Source organism: Eretmochelys imbricata, chromosome 8 (assembly GCF_965152235.1).
Source record: "Eretmochelys imbricata isolate rEreImb1 chromosome 8, rEreImb1.hap1, whole genome shotgun sequence".
In the NCBI taxonomy this organism is placed as follows: Eukaryota; Metazoa; Chordata; order Testudines; family Cheloniidae; genus Eretmochelys; species Eretmochelys imbricata.
Window position 1 is genome coordinate 106989828 of NC_135579.1, and position 26820 is coordinate 107016647.

At 47.0% G+C, this 26820-nt stretch overlaps 1 protein-coding gene across 1 annotated transcript in view; it reads right to left on the reverse strand.

Moving 5' to 3' along the window:
• Positions 1 to 26820, reverse strand: part of ST3GAL3 (ST3 beta-galactoside alpha-2,3-sialyltransferase 3) — a 355813-nt gene that overhangs the window by 125394 nt on the left and 203599 nt on the right. The window contains exon 6 of the mRNA XM_077823827.1: positions 753 to 847. Coding sequence (XP_077679953.1) covers positions 753 to 847 — 95 coding nt within the window. The remainder of the gene's footprint in view (positions 1 to 752; positions 848 to 26820) is intronic.

Sequence of the window (26820 nt, forward strand, 5' to 3'; positions counted from 1 at the left end):
TGGCTTTCATGTGACCCGCCCTGCCTCATCTCCAACAAGGAGATTTTAGACCAGATTACTACCCCACAGAGAGAAGCGCTCTTCTCACTGCTTTCAGTGTATTCTACCACCAGCCACACGGCTCCAAATATCACAGCCACAGGAATAAAAGCTAATGATAAGGGTCACATTTTCTGTCTTTCTTATACTAAGCCCATCACTGTGGTACCTAAGTGGGTTTTTTGGGTCCGTTGTGGATCCTCAGGGATCCCACAAGTAACTAACTATGTAGGCACGTACACAGAGATAATCATCAGCCAGTGGTCACACCAGGGCTCTGCAAACCTACCGGCAAGCAGTGCTACTTGCCCTTCTGTCTGTGGCCAATTAGAATGATTTTCAAATCGGTTTGGTGCCTGAAGGGGCATTTCAGCTGCTTCTGCCAGCCATATTACTATAAACCAACACCCCTGGTGACACTGGAATATTGTACATATTAGTAGAGTGCTCTGCATAACACGGGCACTGCTGCACTTCGATTTTCACTGGGGTCTTAACTGTGCTCCCAAACGCCAGCTTCTAGGGCACACGCCCTGGCTGGGCTGGGCTGGTTTCTCAGAACATGCATAAGTTCACCATACTCAAACTGGAAAGAAACCACAGCACAACAGATCAAACCACTCTGCGTTTACAAAACAAAACAAAACTGCAGGGCAAATTTCCTGACTCCACAACCGTATCTGCTCTCCCCCTGACATACAGTTTCATCATACCTTGTCCTTTAATTCCAAAGGGAGGTACAAAGTCCCTGATCCGTGCCCACTTTTTGAAGGAATCATCCAAGAACATTGGTGCTGGCTTGGAGAACCTGAAAAACAAAACAAGAGACACACAAATGTGAACCAGGGGAGGAATAACTTTCTGTAGGAGGCTCTGGGGACTCACTGCCCAAGTGCTGATTGCATACTCTCAGAAGGAAAACAACTGTAGGTCTATTGTCAAGTTTTATTACTACCTTGGAATCCACCCACAGAGGAACCAACACGAGTTTCATGCAGGAGCTGGGTTTTCTGAGACAACTGCGGCACTTCACAAACCTGCAACTCACTTCCCACTCAGCAGGTTAGAAAGCCCTGCCAGGTGAGCTTAGTTACCGCAAGTCAGGAGACTCTCAGAGACACCGAAACTATCCAAGTTAGAATGAGTTTTAGTTGATGCTAACAAGACGCTGCCACGTTCTTAACACAGAATCTGCTGCGGCAGAGGGGAGTAGACGGAGAGCCTAAATTGTTCATCTCATATAACAATGACCTTCTGATTAAAATAGCAGAGAGGGGCTGCTCAGCAAGACAACACAGACATGAGCAGCAAAGACTTAATCCCTAATCAATTAAACCACAAGCCTGTCTGTCTGGGATAACTGACGCTTGCCAGGACTGGCACTCTGGCAAGCCTCTGTGGGCACAGCAGTGCCTGGAGCACTTTTCTTGGAAGTCGAGGTCCACCTGCGAGGGCACAGGCAAGCGTGGGTGCTCACGCAGACCTGGGCGCAAAGATGTACAGGTAGGTAGAGCTGCACCAGTGTGTTTGTGGTGTATTTTAGATACAGATGCACAAGTATGACTCTGTGAGTATCTGAACGTGCAGGGTGAGCTGTGAAAGTAGATAAAGGGGCATCTACCTAGGTGGCTGCTTACGTCTGGTCTCTGCATGCAGAGCTGCTATCTGAGCCAGCACACAATCACAAGAAGGCAAACGTGGCTGAGGCGGCTGTGAAATAGCACTTAGTAGTTTACAGAGCCTGAAACAGATGCAGTTCTTCTCTTCTCTCATCAGGAATATCCAGTCACTAAACTTATAAATGATCCAGGAGACCTGCCACACCAAGCCAAACAAGTACCCGGCCTCCAGAACCACTTACAAATGAAAGAGAACTTGCCCTTAACTACTGGGAGTGAAAGCCTGTGGAAACATTCCCGCTAGGGAGAGACAACCGCCAGTTTGTTCTTTTCTGGATGAAGAATCACTGGCCTGCAGCTAAGACAATGCCAGTCTGAAGGAACAGGTCACCACGCTACCATCCAGGAGCAACTCTGGAAATATTAGCTCCCAAGAGAGGCCGGAGTCGAGGACAGATTTAGAGGCCTGGCGGGAACACCAGTCAGCACGGAGTGCAGCAGGAGCATTCCCCAGGAGCATTCCTCCCTCCCCCCCCCCCCCCCCAGATGTTCTGGTTTAACTTGGATTTAAACTTGGAGAGTGGTCAGTTTGGACGAGCTATTACCAGCAGGAGAGTGAGTCTGTGTGTGTATGGGGGTGGGTTTTTGGAGGGGGGTGAGGGAGTGAGAGAACCTGGATTTGTGCAGGAAATGGCCTAACTTCATTATCATGCACATTGTGTAAAGAGTTGTCACTTTGGATGGGCTATCACCAGCAGGAGAGTGAATTTGTGTGGGGGGGTGGAGGGTGAGAAAACCTGGATTTGTGCTGGAAATGGCCTAACCTGACGATTACTTTAGATAAGCTATTACCAGCAGGACAGTGGGGTGGGAGGAGGTATTGTTTCATATTCTCTGTGTATATATAAAGTCTGCTGCAGTTTCCACGGTATGTATCTGATGAAGTGAGCTGTAGCTCACGAAAGCTCATGCTCAAATAAATTGGTTAGTCTCTAAGGTGCCACAAGTCCTCCTTTTCTTTTTGCGAATACAGACTAACACGGCTGTTACTCTGAATTCCCCAGGAAGTGCAGTAGAACCTGAGAGTTACGAACACCGCAGGAGCGGAGGTGTTTGTATCTCTGAAATGTTCATAACTCTGAACAAAACATTATGGTTGTTCCTGAAAAAGTTTTACAACTGAACAGTGACTTAATACAGCTTTGAAACTTTACTATGCAGAAGCAAAATGCTGCTTTTCCCGTATTTTTTTTTTTTACTAGTTTATGTTTAACACAGCACTGTATTATATTTGCATTTTTTTGATCTCTGCTGCAGCCTGATTGTGCACTTCCAGTTCGAAATGAGGTGTGTGGCTGACTGGTCAGTTCGCAACTCTGAGGTTCTACTGTATACAAACCCTATCAGAAATTTGTTCATTTCAGAGCATTAACACAGCAGCAGCAGCCTACCAATGCAAAACTGAAAAGCAAGCTGTGAAAAAGCATGAAAGCTGCAGGTGAAGCTAGGAAAGAAAGGCAACACAGCCACTTTCAGATCCTAACACAACCAGCCTCCCAACTCCCTCCTCTCAGGGAGTAACTACAGCCTGCCTTCCTGCAGCCCCCCCTTGCTACTTACAGCTCCTGGGCTTTTTACAGGCCCCTCCTGTTCCCTCCCAGCTGCACCTGCCTCTAATTAGTTGCCCATGCAACCTTAACGCTACTCTCTTCCAGTAATGCCCCAATATGCCTCATTAACACACAGACCTTTACTCTGCCAACCCCACAGTACTAAAATGTACGACCTGTTCACCTCCTTTTACAACCCTTCACCGTCACACACAGGATTCCACCTACTGCTGTTAAAGGACAACAACAACAACAAAGGGTTTTTGAACAGGAAAAGCGGTGTTGTTGGTAGGAGTTAATAGTCATTTAGGTAGCTGTACATATCATCTCCTGCAATTTGTATACTGAGCCAACCAGGCCCGCCTCTCCCTACATCACCTGAGTCCCATGGGCCATGCTCTGGCACACCTCCGCAGCTATGTCCCGACCCATTCACTCCCCTCTCCAACCTGCCCCTCATGCCAGTTCTGTACCAAGGCCCCCCCCACTGCAAGGAAACACATCTCCCTTAAGTGTTCGCTCCCTGGTATAGAAAGGTTTCTACTGCTGTTACTCCCCACCCTCTTGTAACCTGACTTACAGACAGTGCCTTGAGCAAAGGACAAGCACGTTACAGCCGAATGGTGTTCCTGGTCGTGTTTCAGAATGGTTGGCGGGGGCAGTTTGTGGCATGGCTGGCAAGAGACATCACAGACTGGGTTTCTGTTCCAAAACATTGACAGCTTTATGTTTGAGAGAGAGAACCTCTGACTACTGATCAATAGGCGTACACCCTCTCTGAGAACCAGTGAAGTGTCAGAGATCCTAATGTTTCTCTGCCACCCCGGACATTTTCTGGTCAGCCACGAACCCTCCGATTTCCATGGGTGGTACTGCAGATGCTCTCCACCCTAACCTCCAAGGGTTAGCAGCCTGTGCCGTAAGCTTGGCGTCAGTCTTTAAACAATCAAGTAACAAAACAGCAACTCAGGATTAGTTGTCGGCACCTTTAAACGAAGAGAAAAATTCCCTCAAACCTTCAAAATGCAAGCGCTTAAGTGCAGCACTTAGACCAAGACCCTGCCTGGGCAAGTCTCACCCAGCTCTGCCTCTGAGCAAAACTGGCCTACTGGTTCTTGATTGGTCCGTGTTCCTCTTGGCCCTTCTCGGTTTCTGCAGGATTGTCTTCTTGGCTACCCACTCTGAATGGATTTTCCTCAGGCAGGGCGTGTCAGTCCAGCAGGGACCAAAGAAGGCTTTGATCCTGTTCCCCCCAAAATAAAATTAACATCATTATGCACCAGTTGTAACAACCTCCAGCCTTTCAGTCCAAAACTCCTTTTGCTTTACTTGGGGGCTTGTGATTAACTTATCCTTCCTTATGTTACCTGAAAGGTGAGTTCACAGCCAGTAATCTCAACTCGGTTTGTGATTCATCCAGCTGTCAGTACCTCTCAGTTTAACAGCTCAAGGCAGCAGAAGGAAACTGAATTTTTTGGGACAGCCTGTAACTTGGGAACCTTTTTGTCAAATGACCCCAAATTTGGATCATTAATACTACCCTGTGGCCCATGAGGCACATCAAATTTCAAAGCACTCCAAGTAACCATTCACATTTTAGAGCACTTAAAAGAGTCGAGCTTTAAAACATATAAAATGGTGGGCTGGAAACCCACTAGCCGTTTTTCTGTATTGGTGTATGCACACTGTAAAAATGTATATTTTCTTAACTATCACTCTCAGTCTAGGTCCCCCAAAGATTTAGAGGGCGCTATGCACTACCTTGCGTAAAAATGGACAGCACCATTGAAACAGCTCTGACCTGCATGACATCAATAGCTGGATTTTTAAATCTGCACAAAAACCCCTCCAAAACAAACAAAAATCCAAGCCCCTAGAAACTTTTTGAAAAATGGCTATTAAGCAGAAGTTGTGACAACCTTATACTCTAGCTCTTCCCCTCCTACACACGCATATGACCAGCTGTTCTGCACGTCACTTTTTGAGGAATCTCAAATAATCTGAAGTTGGTACTTCACACATTTTCAGATTGTTTCCAATAGACCATGCCCAAGTGAACTACTAGAAATATGTTATGAAGACCCACCTCTGGAGTTTGATATTGATTGAGCAGCTATTACAATGGAAGACGTTAGAAAAGTCATCAGTAAATGCAAAAACGGGGAAGATGCTGACATCGTTACTGGAGAGACATTTATAGCAAGTGATGAAACTTTACTTGCGTTTTTGGATAAAATATGGAATGAAGAAAAGAACCCAGCCCAATGGAAGAGAGGCCTTAGAGTAAAGTTGCCAAAGAAGGGTGCCTTACCAACAGCAATAACTGGAGAGGAATCACATCACTCTCAGAGCCTGGGGAAATCACGTGCAGCACCCTCCTGGAAAGTAACAAGAAACAAATGAATCTCCAACTCAGAGAAACAAGCAGTGCTTAGAACACTGGGATCACGTGCAGACCACAGTGTTGTTCTCAGACCAACACCCCTTGTGATCATTTTTACAGATTTCCAGAATGCTTTTGACAACGCACGCAGAGATAGACTTTGTCTCTGAGTTGGAGATTCATTTGTTTCTTGTTACCTTTCAGGAGAATGCCACACATGATTAGCCCAGGCTCTGAGAGTGATGCGATTCCTCTCCAGTTATTGCAATTGGTAAGGCCACCCTTCTTTGGCAACCTTATTAGAAGGCCTCCCTTCCATCGGGCTGGGTTCTTTTCTTTGTTCCATATTTATTCAAAAACCAAGGAAAATGTCATCATTTGCTTTAAACAGTATGGCATGTTACTGAATACCAGAAAAATAATGATCATACCGATCCTTGGCTACTGTAATGCTGAATATGCAGTCAGAGATGGTGACGACATCAGCCAATGGTTTTCAATGACAACTGGAGTAAGAAAAGGATGTACTAAGGCCCCCTTCTGTTTGCACTGGTCATTGACTCTGTCATGAGGAAAGTAACCACAGAAGGCAACAGAGGAATTCGATGGACAAATGATAAAGCACAGTTGGATGACCTTAGGTTTGCTGATGACACTGCTTAGTTCAACACACAAGTTAATGGGAAAAAAGGCCCAGTTTTGGCATACACAGCCCAACAAGTTTGTATGTTTGCAACAAGGGGAAGACAAAATATATGGCTCTGAACGTCCCAAAAGCAACCATCAGAGTAGATTGAGAAACACTAGAAGAAGTTAGTCATTTTACCTATTGAGGGAGTGAGATGTGCAGTGTTGGTGACACCATGCTAGAAGTCAAGCAACTAATACGTAAAGCAGCAAACAACTTTCATAAACTTGAAAAGATTTGAAAAAGTAGCATGACCGGCACTGATAAAACTATGAATTTTTAACACCGGCATCATGTCTGTCATAAGAACAGCCATACTGGGTCAGACCAATGGTCTGTTTAGCCCAGTACCCTGTCTCCAACCATGGCCAAAGCATCAGGGAGTGTTCAGAACAGTGCAATTATGGAGTGATCCATCCGTCTTCCACTTACAGCTTCTGATATTAGAACATAAGAATAGCCATATCGGGTCAGACCAATGGTCCATCTAGCCCAGCATCCTGTCTGCCAACAGTGGCCAATGCCAGGTGCTTCAGAGGGAATGAACAGAACAGGTAATCATCAAGTGGTCCATCCCCTGTCGCCCATTCCCAGCTTCTGGGAAACAGAGGCTAGGAACACCATCCCTGCCCATCCTGGCTAATAACCACTGATGGACCTATCCTCCATGAATTTATCTGGTTCTTTTTTGAACCCAATTATAGTCTTGGCCTTCACAACATCCTCTGACAAAGAGTCCACAGGTTGACTGTGCATTGTGTGAACAAATACCGCTTTTTGTTTGCTTTAATTTCATAGGGTGTCCCCTAGTTCTTTTTGTTATGAGGAATAAACAACACTTCTTTATGCACTTTCTCCACACCAGTCATGATTTTATAGACCTCTATCATATTCCCCTTAGTCGCCTCTTTTCAAAGCTGAAAAGTCCCAGTCTTATAATTTCTCCTCTACTCCTGGGAGAATTCTGCGTCACTGTGCATGTGCAGAATTCATGTGCCTCACAGATTTCTTTGCTTCCCGGCAGAAAAATGACTTCTGACAGGGAAGGAAAGGGAAGCCATAAGAGCAGTCATGCGCCTCACCCCAGCAGCGCAGGCAGGTTGGCTTGGGCGTCTGGAGCAGCTGGTAGAGATGTAAATCACTGCCGGAGAGGGAGGAGGGCTGGGCAGTCGTTCGCGCACATGTATGTGAGAGAGACTCTGTCCCTCTGGCTCACGATTGCAGCATGCTCAGTGTGGAAGGGCAGGGATTCGGGGTGTTTCGGAGGAGGTAGGTGTAGGGCAGGTTGTGTCCCCTCAGACAGAACAGAATTTAGCAGCCTGCCTGCTTAGTGAATTGTCTCTGTGAATTCTCCCAGGAGTATAAAACAGGTGTAAAAGATTTAAGGCTCCTTTATATTGCCAGAGTGGGGTAAAGGACAGTATAGCCTCATAAATGCTTATGATGCTTTAGTGATTAGAACTGGTCTGAATTTTTGGACTGAAAAAATTTCCTATCAAAATTTGCTCCATGAACCGTTTGCTACGGACCTTTCTGGAGATGGTCAGTAGCGAATATAAATTGTGAGTTTGATTTCCCAACCCTCACTTGCTCTTCAGTTATCTATGATGTAACACTGAGCATATGGCTGCATATATTTGTTGACTAATAACTAGAAATAAAGGTTCAAACCTAGCTACTTTACTATGAGACAAAGGGGGTTTGGAGATTTCCTTCAAGGCACCCCACTTCCATTCTCCATCCATTGTATTGTAGTTTAAATAAATTACCAAAATAATTGAAACCAGTGAGATTATATTGTGTTACTTTGACTAATAAAATATGCAGAATTTTGAAGATTTTTAAAATATTGCACCCAGAATTTTTATTTTTTTCATAGAATCATAGAGTATCAGGGTTGGAAGGGACCTCAGGTGGTCATCTAGTCCAACCTCCTGCTCAAAGCAGGACCAATCCCCAACTAAATCATCCCAGCCAGGCCTTTGTCAAGCCTGACCTCAAAAACTTCTAAGGAAGCAGATTCTACCACCTCCCTAGGTAACCCATTACAGTGTTTCACCACCCTCCTAGTGAAAACGTTTTTCCTAATATCCAACCTAAACCTCTCCCACTGCAACTTGAGACCATTATTTCTCGTTCTGTCATCTGCTACCACTGAGAACAGTCTAGAGCCATCCTCTTTGGAACCCCCTTTCAGGTAGTTGAAAGCAGCTATCAAATCCCCCCTCATTCTTCTCTTCCGTAGACTAAACAAGCCCAGTTCCCTCAGCCTCTCCTCATAAGTCATGTGTTCCAGTCCCCTAATCATTTTTGTTTCCCTCCGCTGGACGTTTTCCAATTTTTCCACATCCTTCTTGTAGTGTGGGGCCCAAAACTGACACAGTACTCCAGATGAGGCCTCACCAATGTCAAATAGAGGGGAACGATCATGTCCCTCAATCTGCTGGCAATGCCCCTACTTATACATCCCAAAATGCTGTCAGCCTTCTTGGCAACAAGGGCACACTGTTGACTCATATCCAGCTTCTCGTCCACTGTAACCCCTAGGTCCTTTTCTGAAGAACTGCTGCATAGCCATTCGGTCCCTAGTCTGTAGCGGTGCATGGGATTCTTCCGTCCTAAGTGCAGGACTCTGCACTTGTCTTTGTTGAACTTCATCAGATTTCTTTTGGCCCAATCCTCTAATTTGTCTAGGTCCCTCTGTATCCTATCCCTACCCTCCAGCATATCTACCTCTCCTCCCAGTTTAGTGTCATCTGCAAACTTGCTGGGGGTGCAATCCACACCATCCTCCAGATCATTTATGAAGATATTGAACAAAACCGGCCCCAGGACCAAGCACTCCACTTGATACCGGCTGCCAACTAGACATGGAGCTATTGATCACTACCTGTTGAGCCCGACAATCTAGCCAGCTTTCTATCCACCTTATCGTCCATTCATCCAGCCCATAATTCTTTAACTTACTGGCAAGAATACTGTGGAAGACTGTGTCAAAAGCTATGCTAATGTCAAGGAACAACACGTCCACTGCTTTCCCCTCATCCACAGAGCCAGTTATCTTATCATAGAAGACACTTACATTAATCAGGCATGACTTGCCCTTGGTGAATCCATGCTGACTGTTCCTGATCACTTTCCTCTCCTCTACGTGCTTCAGAATTGATTCCTTGAGGACCTGCTCCATGATTTTTCCAGGGACTGAGGTGAGGCTGACTGGCCTGTAGTTCCCAGGATCCTCCTTCTTCCCTTTTTTAAAGATGGGCACTACATTAGCCTTTTTCCAGTCGTCCTGGACTTCCCCCAATCGCTATGAGTTTTCAAAGATAATGGCCAATGGCTCTGCAATCACATCCGCCTACTCCTTTAGCACTCTCGGATGCAGTGCATCCGGCCCCATGGACTTGTGCTTGTCCAGCTTTTCTAAATAGTCCCGAACCACTTCTTTCTTCACAGAGGGCTGGTCACCTCCTCCCCATGCTGTGCTGCCCAGTGCAGCAGTCTGGGAGCTGACCTTGTTCGTGAAGACAGAGGCAAAAAAAAGCATTGAGTACATTAGCTTTTTCCACATCCTCTGTCACTAGGTTGCCTCCCTCATTCAGTAAGGGGCCCACACTTTCCTTGACTTTCTTCTTCTTGCTAACAGATCTGAAGAAACCCTTCTTGTTACGCTTAACATCGCTTGCTAGCTGCACCTCCAGGTGTGATTGTCTGCAAAGATTACAAAGGCAGCATATAGCCTCCAAAATCAGATTTCTAAAATAAACAGACACACAACTTATTTGTTTTGGCATGAAACCTATCTCCTGCTCTGTTTTTTCATGTCCAGATGTACTCAGGATTAGCTCAACACCTTCTAAAGCAGGCACAAGAGCTAGATAGTTTGGTAATAAAATGGCTAATGGGAGACTGACCAAACCTGACAAACTCCTGATAAGTACCCAGCATCGCCCCCCAGAATAACTGGCTCAGCTCTCGAGATACCAGCACTTAGAAAAGCATGAAGAGAAAGGCTAATTTCGGTAAGAGAGCTCTTCCCAACCAGCCCCCGATGTATATTCTGCTCCTCATCCCCTTCCTTTAGAGAAGTTGCTTGGTTTGATAGTGCAGGGGAAGGGGGAGGCTTGTCCTAGCCTGACTTCACATCTCTTCCTAACATTAATCCCCTGTCAAAAATCAAATTAGCTTGAAGGTTCCTCAAGCTCCAGGGAGGTGAAGTAATGTAAGGAACGGTATGTAAAAGGATTAACCCCATCCTGCAAACGACACACTTCCGTTCCTCACTCAGTATGGCAGGCTGTGCCATGAATGGCTGGCTGGAAGAGGAAAAGCTGAAAGATTTCTTCTTTAAAGATACTATCTGTGCAGGATTGTTTTACAAGGTCTCTGCTTCTTAGCATGAGACAGAAGGAACACCCAAGGTCTAGACGGATTTTGGGCCTCACAGACAGCGGTAGGGCCAGGCTGACAACAAAGCCCCTTCTTGAACCTTCAAGCTGCTGCCCTGTGAACATCCCAGTTAGTTCCTTCCAGAATTCTGGGCTAGCTGATGCATCTGGGCACCCGGCACAGAGCACTGATGAGACAATCTGCTGCTTCTGGGTGGCTCCTTTGAAGCCCTTGATAGACATTCCAAAGGAAACCCAATTTGGACCGCAGCCACAAAGGTCGATGGCTTCAAAGTTCCCAATAACAACCTTATCACTAGATCACACTCTACCCTGCGGTGACTCAGAAATTGACAGAACTGAAGTGCTGTTTCATCAATGGCAGCATCTGCACCCGAGGGGCTCTCTGTCTGCATGTGAGGTATTGGTCTCAATGTTGATGTTCCCAGTGCCTTCTGCACCTAGAATCTCCACGCATCCAGTGTCTATACCTTGCCAGATTTTTCTGGATTCTTGGGTTCTGATATCAGAGAACTACGAGGTGGAAGTTGAGTGAGAACAGCAGCTAATCCAAGAGATATAGGGTTCTACTTAGTCACAGACTAACCACAGATTTCTCTGACGTTGAGTAGATCTTTGCAGCTGTATGAGATCAAAGGTAATATATTGTCCCCAAGAAGGTTAAAGGCTCTCCCTTTTTGTCCTGCTCTGCCCAGTGCTCTGCTCTAGCACAACCAGCTTTGATGGTAGCTCTGATTCTAAGGAGGAGGTTACCAGCCCATGGTGCGACAGTAATACTGTAGGAGAGGGGGGTTCTCAAACTGTGGGTCGCAACCCCATTTTAATGGGGTCATCATGGCTGGTGTTAGACTTGCTGGGGCCTGAGGCCAAAGCCGAAACCTGAGCCCCACCACCCAGGGTCAAAGCTGAAGCCCAAGGGCAAAATCCCTGGGCAGCAGGGCTCAGGCTACAGGTCCCCAGCCTGGGGCTGAAGCCTTTGGGCTTCAGCTTTGGCCCCTCCGCCTGGGGTGGTAGGGCTTGGGTGGGCTCAGGCTTTGGTATCCCCTTCCCCCCGGGGTCATGTAGTAATTTGAATTGTCAGAAGGAGGTCGCAGTGCAATGAAGTTTGAGAACCGCTGCTGCTGGGTAACAGGCCTTCGTGACTGGTAGTTAGTTAAGCTGTGAAAGGAGGCTTCTGCCTTGGTGGAGTGTCTTCCCCAAACCTAACACCCAGTCTCTGATTTGCTCCAGGAGAGCCACAAGAACCTACCACCAGAAAGAGCCTCTTAGGGTAAAGTAGAGCTGTGTCTCATCTGCATATTGCTGGCACTTGAGTCCATGTCATCTGACCAGTTCACCTAATGGTTGCATGTAAATTTTGAGAAGAACTTGGAGAGAGATAATTGTTCCTTGTGGGCCTCCACAAGAGCGGAGTCTAGTGGTGGAGGTGCAATTTCCTATTACAACTCTTTGGATGTGTCCCTCCAGGAAGAAATCAAATCATTTAGTGCATTAATGTGGACCCCTGCCACCTCTCAACTGAGAAAGAAGTATTTCAAGGTCAGTGTCAAAGTGCAGTGCAGAGAGGCCCAGGAGAATGAGAATGGATGTTTGCCCTCCATCTATTGACAAATCATCAATGCCACTAACATGGTTTCAGTTCCATGTCCTGGCTTGAGTCCCGACTGTGCCAGATCTAGAACGTTAGCTTCAGTTAGAGGAGATTATAGTTGGCCTTTGGCTAGCTTCTCTATGAGCTTGCTCAGGAATGGAGGCTTGACACTGGGCGGGAGTTGGTTAAAACAGATGTATCCCAGGGTGGGGTTCTTCAGTGTTGGTCAGACTACTGCATGTTTCAAGGAGGAAGGGAAGATTCCTTCTTTGAATGAGGGGTTGGCTATTTTGATCAGGAGTAGCAACAGTTGTTCATGACTCTCTTTCACAAGCCAGGAATGGCATGGTCAGATTCACAGGTCTTGGGTACAGACTCCTTTAGGGTGTCCAGCTCTTCTCAGTGAGTACTGAATGCTTGTAATGCAGGGGGTTGTTGGCTGCAGGTGTTTGAGAAGGCTTCCGGAATGATCTTTTCACTGCAGTAATATGATAGTTCTTTCCACACTTGGTGCTGGGATCTAATGCAGGTCATGGTCACTCATAATTGATGAAGTGGTTTACCACTCTGGATAGCTCCTTGGGGCAGGAGTCGGCAGCTTCAATGGAGGCTAAGAAGATTCTTTTGGCCTATAATACGGGCTCAACACAGACTTGGAGACATTTGTTATATTTGATCCTGTCTGATTCAGCCTTTGTTTTCTACTGTCATTGCTTGAGTTTCCATGCTCTCTTCATCTGTCACATGGTGTTGGTAAACCAAGCAAATCTGCATCGGTGATGGGAAGGAAGGGGCCATTTTAGGCCACTGTGTCAATGGACAAGGCTAGGGTACAATGATAATGATTCACAAGGTCCTCTAAGGTGCTTATATGGCCCCCCACCTGCATACTTTCTAAGCACCTCCCAATCTTTAATGTATTTAGCCCATAACTCCCCTGTGAAGAAGGGCCGTGCTTTTATCCCCATTTCACAGATGGGGAACAGAGGGCCAGAACAACTGAGTGACCTGCCAGAGGTCACACAGGAAGTCTGAGATGGAGCAGGGAACTGAACCGGGGTCTCCGAGGTCCCAGGCTAGTTCTCTAACTGGCGGACCATCCTTCCTCAGCTATTCAACCTATGGGCGGAGTGCAGCTGTCATTTAGCAGCCTTTGAAATTTGTTCAAGTCCATGAGTTTTTGTGATCATATCAGGCTCATTGGTCTTTCTTGTTGCCTGGGAGCTGGAAGCGCTTTGACCACTGTGTTAATAAGGTGATAGTCTGTCCAAGACAGCGGCTGGGTTGCGATGTCTGCAGTCTTGACATCTAGACCAAAGATATGACTGGCTGCGTGGGTTGCACCAGAGATGACCCACATTAAGTCGTAGGGAAGTAAGGGAAGGGCTTTTGCATCTACAGTCTTGTCAGTATGATTGTGGAGACCTCCCAGGACAACAAGTCTGGGGTATTTCAAAATCTTCACTAATAAGGTTCCAGTGAGCTCCTTCATTAATCTCTTTCACTGTGTGGTGGTCTGTACCTGAGCATAAAAAATTACATTAGCTTTGGCTCTGATTTCTATTATCAGATGAATGAACTCAAATAAAGTTGTCTTGCCTCAGGTATCTCTCTTGGATTTGACGTTTGCAGAGAAGATTAACACAGTGCCGCCTGCCTTCTTGTCCTGCATAGGACTGTGATGTACCAAGTATCCTGAGGAGACAAGGCAACTTGCGTGGTGTCATCCAGTCAGGTCTCGATGATGCAGGCTATGCTGGGTGCCTCACTACTGATGCGGTAGCGTATGGTTTGTTTGCAGCAGAGCCTGTTGTTGATCAGCATCACATTTAGTTCATGTAGCTATGTGCTGTCTGGCTCTAGTCTATGTCCAGCTAGTGGTCCTGTGCAATGTACAGATGTTAGAGGTCTGGAATCTGGTTTCCTATGTCTGCTTTTCTGTTTCTTTGGGCTGTTCCTTACAGTTTGGACTATGCTAGGTGATTCAGTGGGTTGTGCTAAGGGATGGTCTGAGTAGAATAACAGCTGTCTGGTTCATCAGATGTCATGGGAAAGGCAGGTCTGTTGGATACCTTTTGGAACTGTAATCTGGCTGAGAATGAGCAGAGCTGGAGCAGTAGGTTCCTGGAGTAGCGGTGAGTGTGCTGGAAACATGGTGGCAAAGCACTAATAGAAACAGTGTTAATACTGATAGTCATTGGTAGGGTTGACCCCAGGAGGAGGAAGCATCAATGGCATCAGACATTCATTCCCCCGAAATATGGTATCTGTTGTCACATGACACCCATTGCTCCTGTGAAGTATTTGGTATGAAATATGGTATCCCTGATGTATGATATCTTTGTTGTCATGATGGCCATTGCTCCTGTGAAGTATTTTTTCACACAACTCTGTGGAACTCTTTGCCAGAGGATGTTGTGAAGGCCAAGACTATACAGCGTTCAAAAAAGAACTAGATAAATTCATGGAGAGTAGGTCCATCAATGGCTATTAGCCAGGATGGGCAGGAATGGTGTCCCTAGTATCTGTTTGCCAGAAGCTGGGAATGGGCGACAGGGGGTGGATCACTTGATGATTACTTGTTCTGTTCATTCCCTTTGGGGTACCTGGCACTGGCCACTGTCAGAAGACAGGATACTGGGCTAGATGGACCTTTGGTCTGACCCAGTATGGCAATTCTTATGTTCCTATGTTCTAATGCTTGGAAAGGGAGGTAGAGAGGAAGGGAGTCACGTTGGAGGTAGAGCTGTAAAGCAGTTTCCTCCCCAGCAGGTGACATCAAGTCTGGAGGAGCACAGCTGGGATTGCTTCCTCACACTTAACCTTACCTCACACTTAGCCTCTGCTCACACGCGTGCGGGAACACAATCATGCACACCAATCCAGTCCTAGGAGGATCCAATCTCTTCTGCTAATGACTGTCGCTGTGTATGTCTTGACGTGTGCAAGCCAGTCTAACAAAGTGCAGGAACAGACAACCTTCAGTGATTCTGTGCAATGGAAATGACTACTCATGGTAATGGAGACTCTTGGAGATATGACGACTACAAAATTAAAAACACAAGTCACCAATTCACCTGCTCTGAAAAAGCCCTCAGTGTGTGCCGCACTAATTCTCCAAACACTCTGAAAGACGAGAAATAAAAGTAACATTATTATAGAGAGAGGTTTTGTATTTGAGTGTTTGGCAACAACTTGACAAAAGCCAGGAAATTCAGTTAAGGCAGAAAAATGCTGTCTTGACCTGCCCCATTATGCCTGGAGATTGCAGCTTGCAAAATCCGCCATTGTTTGCAGGCCCCTCTGATACCCAGCACCATGAGGCAAGAAATGAAAAGCAGAGTTTCAGACACGGGGTTAGAATGATGTTGGTTTCAAAACCAGTCCCTTAACATTATTTCAGTGTCACGTTTTGTATTTAATGTATTACTGTCAATGTTGCAAGATTCAATTACAACTAGTCTTTATTACCAGAAGCCAGGTGGGGCGTTCAGGGCCTCTGAGAGAGGAATGAGCCGAAGGGATGAGATTACAGTATTATGGTATTTGGAAACATGATGAAGGTGAGCAAAACAGAGTGAGATTGCAGCCTGGAGTGGGTAAAGCCTTCTGTGCAAAGCAATGAAGGGAGACGCGGGGAGCGGGAGAGCAAGTGTTCAATCCGTACTCCATGGCACAGGGGCTCAGCTCTCAGAGATATTGGCATGCCCAGTCACGCACAGCCTGGAGTCGGCAATTCCATCAGTCAGCCAAAGTTTAGCACAATTATGTTCCAGATCACATTTCACCAGCACAGGAGGGCAATTGCTGTTTCTAATGAATGAACAGAAAAGAGGAAGTGGGAGAGCAGTCATCAGCTGGACACGGCCTGTACTGTTACTCAAGAGTTCGTGTTAATGGCACTACAGAGAAAGGGCGTGTAATCCCTTCTGAAGAGGCCTTAGGGCAGAGGAAAGTATATATGATAGGGAATGCAAGCAAGGGGCACAGCTCACATTATCATTAACCCTGTCCCTCATCACAACACAAACAGAAGAACAATTTACTAGGCGTATTTCAGAAGAATTCTGGGCAGTTAAAACAGCGACTATCCCTGTGCAGAGTCAAAGGTTTTTACAGGATTCACTCTCAGTGCTCTTCACTCTGTATGCAGAGACAAATGTGGACATGAAAGCCTTTCCCTGTCCAACTGCTTCAGCTATCTCTTCACTACCTGTCACTGCTGCAGTGATTGCATGTGACTGTCCTGAACTGCACTGGAGGTTTCATGGAAAATACATACTAACCTGCATTCACTGCCCACAAGTTCTTTGCTCCCATCCTACTCCTACTGTATGGTCTAGTTGGGGATTCGACACTGCTGACCAGCACCACAGTCTGAGTTACTTCCACATACAAATCAATAGCAGACACTAAATCCCTAGTTGACTTCAAAAAGTCTCTGATACTTCTCCCCTTTTCAGGGTCAGAGAGCTGCTGGGGGTGGGGTTCCTGGGGGCGTTGTAGTAAGATGTTTTAATTGGTAGGGGTTCTGTGGTGAAGCAGTGTTGGTGTTGAGATATTTTTATAATGGAAAGGCTTGTCTGGAAGGGCACTGTTCAGGCTCAGCTGATGAGTGCCAAAGAAGAATCTGGGCTCGCCAGAAATTCTGTTTGTGAGGTGTGAAAACAGGGACATAAAAGGCTACAAACTGCACCAAGATACTAAGAGAAATGTCGCCAACTGTTGTAATTTTATCACAATATTTGGTACTTTTTTTGAGGCCCTGGTTCCAAGTGTCAACTTATTTTGTGAAAGGAAGCTTCTAGCCCTCATGACTGAAAGAAAAGCTTGGAGAGATACCCCACGGGCATGCTAAAGGCTCACAAACCAGAAGCCATATAAAAAGAACCCAACTTTCCATGCTAAAAAAAAAAAAAAATTAAAAAAAACACCAGCTTAGGGTTTTGGGGGCCTGACTCATGATTTTTGAAGACTTGGGTTGACGGCCATTTTAAAGGTGTTACAGAGAAACAGAGCCTGTGATGGAGATGTAAGCAAAGCAAAGGAAGGGGGCCAGAACAATGCAAGTGACAGAGGAGAAGAGCTGCAGAAACTGGTTTAGAGAGGCCACTGCAAGGCTATCCACCAACAGCACTCAAGATAAGCAGGCAATTAAACCCAGAAGGACCAAGGCAAGGGGAAAGAAAGTAGTTTGTTCAGTTTGTCAGGCCACTGCATAAATGAACATGCAATGAGGGTCACACGGATACTGCAACGGTGATGTTTCTTAGTTAGCATTTTTGCTAACTATCAAGTCAATTTATGTATAACTCAGGAGGCTTCCACCCCCATTTCATAAAGCTGTTTTTATGACATCAGTTATTGCCATGGTAGTCAACTGATTTTAAACACAGGATTATGATTTCACCGCCGAAAGGAGGAGGAAATCTGAGCTGGGAAGGAGAAAGACCTACTCAAAACAATTCTACAATAAAAGGAAAAGGTTAAAAAACCACACACACACACGACACTGGATAAGTACATTTCTCTTTGTACACATGATTTCTTTTATCCAGTTTGCTTTTGTGTGACAGCCTCATTTTTAATCACTGGGTAGGAAGGATATCCGGCTTGGGATCAGCATTGGCATACTCCGACATCCAGAACATGAAATATACCCCAACTAACATTGTGGGTGGAAATGGTTTCTATTGGACAAATTCCTAGTGCCAACAGAATTTACCTGGGCATGCTTCTTCTTGCATAGGGCTGTTTAAGGAACACACATGCAACTTTTAAACAGTTTTGGCAATCAAAGGCGCATAGTTCACCTGCTCCTAGAATGAGGTTGTCCCCTCTAATAGTGAGGTGCAGGGTGATTTAACTGAAGGATGGTCAAGCCAGCATTTTGTAAAACATGTACTAGAATTCATTAATAATAGAATGTAATGATTTTGTTACAGTGAAACTAAAAAGCAAGTTTTATTGAATCCATCCCAATTTGGACAGGAAAATATCCCAGATGTTACTCAACTAAGGAAATCCACTATCCATTGCATTTGCAAGACCCACTGGTGTCAGCCAACTGTGGCTGTTTTAAAGTCCAGAGAGAGACCATTTTTTTCCTTCTGGGCATATATAAGAATCCCCAGTGATTTTTGTATCCTCCATCCTTTGGCTGAGAGAGATAGGCCGAGCAAACAAAAATATACACGCCAAGTTAAAAGTGAGCCTTCTGAGAAGGGGTTTTAAAAGGCAGCCTCCTCAGACACCAGTGCCAGCAGGTCTCCCTGCAGTTCCAGAGAGTGATTGATATGTGAGATAGGGACCCTGTGCCCAGCTCCATGTATTTCTCTGTCTGCCTGCCCTACTAATTCCAGCCCCCAGACTCAGAGTTATCAGTAAAGCAACATGCTTTCGAATCTGCCAGATAACATCGGCGCTGTTTAATATAACCCTCTCTCCTTTGAGACTTGGGGACATTATATAAATTTTTTTTAAAATAAACAAATATTTTAACAAAACAAGGGTAAGACACTGAGCTTGTAAAAACCTCTTTCTGAGAACTGCTCTGAGAGATACGGCGGATACTGAAGAAAGTGCCCATGATAGTTAGACAGGTCACACAACAATGGAGCAAATGGCTTTTCCATTCCCTTCAGAAATGGCTCAAGTTTACCCAAAAGGTGGGGGAAATTACCAGACACAGATGGAGGCGCAGAGAGCTATCTCCGAACTGGACATCCTTGTGCTCGTGGGATGGACACCGATGTCAATTTAAATTGGTTCTAATTTCCAGGTGAAATGGTGCTATCACATTCTATACACATTAATACAAATTAGGGAACAAGAAGGGTATGCTGCCCTTTTCCCATCACATTATAGTGCAAATACCTTCCTAAGACCTGTGAGATGAGCTTAAAGATTAGGCTGGGGAGAGAACTACTGGCTAATGGAGGTTCCACTTGATTAATATGACAAACAAACAAACAAAAATCTTGAACCCAGATGATCTTTCCTGTCCCACTTCCACTGCAGGTGCCAGGCAATTTGACTTACCTTTCCAGCCACTATACTCACTGGTCTCATTACACTAACATCCTTCAATCTCTTGCTACCCTGAGTCAAAACCCAATATGCATTTATCAGCAGATTAGTCAGCTGTGGATAGGCTCCTTGACCACTGCTGCTGTAGCTCTCACGGGATTTCATTCAGAGATTTGAGATGTGTGGAGAAAAAACAGTTACCCACATTTTCGTAACTGTTATTCTTCAAGATGTGTTGCTCATGTCCATTTCATTGGAGATGTGCGCGGCTATCGGAGATTTTTGCCTTAGCGGTATCCGTAGGCTGGCTGTGTCGCTCCCTTGAGTACCATGCTCATGTGCTCGTATATCAGGCGCTGCCGGCCCTATGCCCTCTCGGTTCCTTCTTGCCGACAACTCCGACAGAGGGGCAGGAGGGCAGGTCATGGAATGGCCATGAGCAACACATCTCGAAGAACAGTAGTTATGGAAGGTGGGTAACTGTTTCTTCTTCTTCGAGTGCTTGCTCTTTGTAGGGGACTCACAAGCAGAATCTGCGGAGGTGGGCTCGGATTTCACAGTCTTGCAGATTGGAGTACTGCTCTGCCGAAGACAGCGTCACCTCGAGCTTGCTGGGTCAGTGCATAATGAGATGCAAATGTGTGGATGGACAACCAGGTCGCAGCCTGACAGATCTCTTGGATCGGCACCTGAGTGAGGAAGGCTGCCGATGATGCCTTTGCCCTAGTCGAGTGACCCGTCACAATCACCGGCGGGGGCACCTTTGCCAGCTCATAGCAGTAGCGGATGCAGGCTGTGATCCAGGTTGAGATTCTTTGAGTGGACACTGGGCAATTTTTCATCCTATCCACCACTGCCACGAACAGCTGCACCGATTTACGGAATGGCTTCATTCTATCTATGTAGAAAGTCAGCGCCCTCTTGACATCCAGGGTATTCAGCCTGCACTCCTCATCTGACACATGAGGCTTCGGCCAGAAGACTGGTAAGTATATATCCTGGCCAGTATGAAACTGGGAAACGACCTTTGGCAGAAACGCCGGGTGTGGGCACAGCTGGACAGTGTCCTTGAAAAAGACCGTATAGGGTGGTTCCAAGGTGAGCACCCTGATCTCAGACACCCTAAAGGCCAAGTTATAGCTACCAGGAAAGAAACCTTCCAGGAGAGAAGCAGGAGAGAGCAGGAAGCCAAGGAATCAAAGGAAGGGCCCATGAGCTCGACAGCACAAGATTTAGGTCCCAAGGGACTGGGTCCAGGACACGTGAGTAGAGGTGCTCCAGTCCTTTCAGGAACTGTGCTGTCATGGGATGGGCGAAGAGAGACCTTCCCTGGACCAGGGAATGCAATGCCGAGATGGCTGCCAGTTGGACCTTAATGGAAGAGAGGGAAAACCCTTGAAGCTTGAGATGCAGCAAGTAGTCCAGGACATCCTGTAGCGAGGCCTGCAGGCGCTGTTCCAAGGCCCAATACTCGAACCTTTTCCACTTTGCCAGGTAGGTCGCCCTGGTTGCAGGTTCTCTGCTGCCCAGCAAAACCTGCTGGACGTGGCCCGAACACACCCATTCATCTGCGCTTAGCCAGGCAGGAGCCAAGCCATCAGATGCAGCACCATGAGGTTCATATGCAGCAGGTTGCCATGGTTCTGCAACAGCAAACCCAGTTGAAGAGTCAGCGGAAGAGGGGCAGCTGCCAACAGGTCCATCAACATGCTGAACCAGTGTTGACAGGGCCACGCAGCGGCCACAAAATGACTTTCGCTCTGTCCTGCTGGACTTTCACCAGGACCCTGTGGATTAACGGCACCAGCGGAAAGGCATACATGAGCACCCCCAACCAAGGGATGAGGAAGGCGTCCGAAAGGGAACTTTTCCCCCAACCCTGGATGGAGCAGAACTGGTGGCACTTCCTGTTCTGTCTGGACGTGAACAGGTCCACTTTGGGAGTCCCCACCTTTTTACCATCTCCGCATGGGGGGACCACTCGTGGCAAGATGAGAAGGTCCTGATGAGGCAATCTGCTAGCACGTTCTTGGAGCCAGGTAGGTGGGCGGCGCTCAGACGAATGGCATGCAGCACACAGAGCGTCTCCTGACACAGGGCTGAGGATCTGGCCCCTCCCTGCCTTTTGATGAAATACATCGCGGTGATATTGTCAGTCAGAACCTACATGACCCTGCCTTTCAGGTGGAGCAATAACGCCTGGTAGGCCAGGAGAACCGCTATGAGTTCCCTTATGTTGATATGAAGGGCTAGCTTGCCCTGTAGGCCCTGGATGCTGAGCTTGCTCAGGTGGGCTCCCCAGCCCAGATCCGAGGTGCTGGAGACCAGGGTCAGTGATGGGAGATCAGGTCCGACATGGCCTGAAATTGTGCTTCCGTAAGGAAGGCCCTGGCCCGCGTGGAGTTGAGAACTGCACTGATGAACTCTATGCAATGGACTGGTGTTAATGTGGACTTTTCTGTGTTTATCAACAGGCCCAGGTCGCAGCAGGTGGAATGCACCAGGTCAGGGTTCCTCTGCACCTGATCTGGAGACCTGTCCTTGATGAGCCAGTCGTCGAGGTATGGAAACAGGTGGACCCCCCCGACATTTGAGGTAAGCCGCCACTGGTAACACACATTTTGTGAACACCCTCAAGGCAGAAGAGAGGCCAAAGGGTAGTGCTGTGAACTGGAAATGGTGCCCTCCCACCATAAACTGGAGGAAACACCTGTAGCCCGGGAATACAGAAATGTGGAAATAAGCATCCTTCAAGTCAAGAGCGGCGTACCAGTCTCCCAGATCCAGGGAGAGGATAATGGAGGCCAGGGAGACCATGCGAAACTTCAACTTCTTGCGAGACTTGTTGAGGCGATGCAAGTCCAGTATGGGTCTGAGGCCCCCTTTTGTTTTTGGGATTAGGAAGTACCAAGAGAGTGGAACCCCTTTCCTTTCATGTCCTGAGGAACCTCCTCCATGGCCCCCAGCCACAGAAGGCTCTCAACTCCTGAACGAGGAGTTGCTCGTGAGAAGGGTCCCTGAAGAGGGATGGGGAAGTTGGGGGGTGGGAAGGAGGAGCAGCCAAAAATTGCAGGGTATAGCCCCGAGCTATTATGTCCAGGACCCACCCTGGCTGCCAAACCTGCCGCATCCTGCACCATCTGCAGGGTGCTACAGGCTGTTGTGGTGCCCTCCTGCTCCAGGGTGTCAAACTCCCGGGCCTGATCCTGTGGGAGGGACTCCTTGAACTTACGGAGGGAGTCCCAGAAGTTGAAATTATAACGGCCCAGAAGGGCTTGGTGGTTCACCACCCAGAACTGTAAACTTGCTGTGGAATAAATTTTTCTTCCAAACAAGTCTAGTCGCTTGGCCTCCATATTTTTCGGGGTCGAGCTGGAGTTCCCCTGCTTCTCTTTTACATTGGCCGCAGAGACCACCAGCAAGCTGGGGGAGGGTGGATATACAAATACTCAAAACTTTTGGCTGGGAAAAAGTATTTATTTTCCACCCGTTTTGAGGTGGGAGGGATGGAGGAAGGCATCTGCCAGATGTCCTGGGCAATTTTGCGGACCCCATTGTGCACCGGTAGTGCGACATGGGTAGGGGTCGAGTTTGACAGGATATCGAACAAGGAATCCTCCTGCTCAGCCATCTCCTCCACTTCCAGGCCCAAGTTCTTGGCCACCAATGGTAAGTCTGTGCCGATCTCTATGGCAGTACTGGTGTCCGGTGGCGTGGAGGTGGAGAGCGTGCCATCTTCTCGCGGGATCAGCAGCGCTCCACAACTCCCTGGGGAGCCTTATCAGCTGGCTTGCCCTCTTGGGGAGCCTTTTCTGAAACTGCTGCACTGGCAGTGTGGGTGGAGGCTGGTACTCCTTCAATGCCTGAGGACCTCTCGAACGCATCAGTGCCAGCAGGAGAGTTGGTCCAGTCCCGCTCGCAGGAGGAGGACCTTTCACTAGGTTAATGGCCCCAAATGGAGAAGGCCGACTGCAGGGTTCCGGGATGGGCAAGTGGTCTGGGACAGGCTCGCTGCTCAATGTCCCTGGCTCTTCTTTGCTGGTGCTGGGGAGCCATGCTTCTTCACCCTCGTTTTCAGTCCGGTGATGAAGAGCAGGGCCAGCCAGAGTCCACTGCTGGTGCCTCACTTCATACTAATGTCAAGGTGCCTGGAGATTCGACGTGGGTGAAGGGCGGACTCCATAAGGAGAGCTCTAAGCCTGATGTCCCGCTCCTTCTGCATGCGGGGCCGAAAGTTTTGACAAATCTGGCACGTCTCTTTGATGTGTGCTTCCCCCAGGCACTTGAGACAGCTGCCGTGGGGGTCCCTGACAGGCATAGGCCTGTTACAGGAGTCTCAGGGCTTGAAACCTGGAGACTGGGGCCGGCCCCGCCTGGAGCAACGTCCCCACTGAGACCTTAACAAACAACTAATCAACAGATACTTAACACTAACTACACTGGATAACTATATACAAGGCCTTAAGACACAAAGTCCAAGACAAGAAAGCACTAGCCGGTGACAAGCCTGGAAGGCACTCCGACTGACCACCACAGGTGGTTAGAAGGAACTGAGAGGGCGTAGGGCCGGCAGCACCTGATATACCAGTGCATGAGCGTAGCACTCATGGGGGAAACGCAGCCAGCCCTGTGGATAGCGCCAAGGCAAAAATCTCTGATGGCCACGTATGTGGGCGCGCGCACCTACAATGGAACGCTTTGGGAAGGGACTGGTGAATAAAAATAGGGGGACTGTACTGGAAATACTCAGCAACGTTAACCATCATTGAACTCCCCAGCTATCTTTTACAACATTTTTATCTTGTGAGACTGTATGTTAGACAGCTAATACAAAATGGTAGTAAGAGTAAAAAACAATTTTTTTTTTAAAGTGAAATTCATTTATAGATCAAAGCCACAACAAAATTCCACAGTGTATTTTAAGAGAGTCCTTGGAAATCCTTTCCAAAAATGTCTGTCTCTAAAAACAATTTTCCTGTATTTGCGCATTGCACTAAAAGGGCTAAAATACACAACATAATCTGGTCAGGCCACTCAATTTTCCTGGCTGAACTGGAAGGATGAAAGGGACTGGTGTAGCCGACTATCCCTGGATACTTTGGGGGGGAAGAGGGTGCAGATTGTCATTAGTTAGCAAAATAACACTATTATTCTTATTCATAGAATCATAGAATCCTAGAATATCAGGGTTGGAAGGGACCTCAGGAGGTATCTAGTCCAACGCACTGCTCAAAGCAGGACCAGTCCCCAGCTGAATCATCCCAGCCAGGGCTTTGTCAAGCCTCACCTTAAAAACTTCTAAGGAAGGAGATTCCACCCCCCCCCTAGGTAACGCATTCCAGTGTTTCACCACCCACCTAGTGAAAAAGATTTTCCTAATATCCAACCTAAACCTCCCCCACTGCAACTTGAGACCATTACTCCTTGTTCTGTCATCTGCTACCACTGAGAACAGCTGAGCTCCATCCTCTTTGGAACCCCCACTCAGGTAGTTGAAAGCAGCTATCAAATCCCCCCTCATTCTTCTCTTCTGAAGACTAAATAATCCCAGTTCTCTCAGCCTCTCCTCATAAGTCATGTGTTCCAGTCCCCTAATCATTTTTGCCCTCTGCTGGACGTTTTCCAATTTTTCTATATCCTTCTTGTAATGTGGGGCCCAAAACTGGACACAGTACTCCAGATGAGGCCTCAACAATGTCGAATAGAGGGGAATGATCAAGTCTCTCGATCTGCTGGCAATGCTCCTACTTATACATCCCAAAATGCCGTTAGCCTTCTTGGCAACAAGGGCACACTGTTGACTCATATCCAGCTTCTCGTCCACTGTAACCCTAGGTCCTTTTCTGAAGAACTGCGGCCTAGCCACTCGGTCCCTAGTCTGTAGCAATGCATGGGATTCTTCCGTCCTAAGTGTAGGACTCTGCACTTGTCCTTGTTGAACCTCATCAGATTTCTTTTGGCCCAATCCTCTAATTTGTCTAGGGCCCTCTGTAACCTATTCCTACCCTCCAGCATATCTACCTCTCCTCCCAGCTTAGTGTCATCTGCGAACTTGCTGAGGGTGCTATCCATGCCATCCTCCAGATCATTAATGAAGATATTGAACAAAACTGGCCCTAGGACCGACCCTTGGGGCACTCCACTTGATACCGGCTGCCAACTAGACATGGAGCCATTGATCACTACCCGTTGAGCCCGACAATCTAGCCAGCTTTCTATCCACCTTCTAGTCCATTCATCCAGTCCATACTTCTTTAACTTGCTGGCAAGAATACTGTGGGAGACGATATGAAAAGTTTTGCTAAAGTCAAGATATATCACCTCCACTGCTTTCCCCATATACACAGAGCCAGTTATCTCATCATAGAAGGCAATTAGGTTAGTCAGGCTTGACTTGCCCGTGGTGAATCCATGCTGACTGCCCTCATTCAATAGCTAAATGAAATATTTCCTGTGGATGTTTACAGGTGCTCACTTGCACAACTGTTCAAACTGGCTCCAGACTGACCCATGGCACGAGCAAACACCTAAGATACTGTTGTAGTTAAAAGCCAAAGAGCATTGCTTGCGCCAAGTGAAGTGTCCAGAGTCTGTAGAACGTATGTAATCATGTAGTGAAATACCTCACGGTCTCCATGTCAGAAAATCTCCCTTGTCTTAGTCACATCAACCTAGATACTACAGTGATGGACCTTAAGAAATGCAGATAGCCAACATCTGCTCCCGCAGTGCACTGCAGCCGGGTGCCTCCTTCTGAAGTTAGTGTAAAACTAAGCTCTGCACGCAATTCAAAAATGGCAAGTCTTGAACACTAATTGGGACGATTAAATAAGATCTAGTTTCTTCAAACACATCAAAGCACACCTGTAGTCACTCAGAACTCTGGGAAAGTTGGTTTTCAATAATCCAAAGAGAAGTTGAAATTTTGGGAACTTTTGAAACAAACTCTACTACATGCTTTTCAAAACCCACTGAACCAAATGCTATTAAGCCTTCTTTCCCCACAAAAACCTCTACTTCTGGCCCCAGACCAAGCATGAAATATGTTAGCCTAACAATTTCAAGGAAGTTGTAAGCAACTGAACATACAGGTTTACAATGGCATTGCCATCTCATCAGAGCTGTACAAAACACGACACACTCCGGGGAATGCCAACAATGGATGGAAGTCAAGGAAATCGTGCTTCTGCTAAAGAACACAATGCCAGCGAGTCCCTAGAACACGATGTTCTGAACAGGAAGGGGTGGAAAAAGCAACCATGTCTTCCATCAGCAGCTCTGAGTAGATCTCAACAACGTTGTCCAGCACCATGAGAAGTAAAACGTGGCTTTTTGAATGCAAATTTTTCACATGGAAATGGGGAGCACATGCAGTTACAAATGACAAATAGCCACAAGATCAGGCCCTCCCCTGACCCACAGCTAGCGTGGGAACAAACTTCGGTAGGAAAA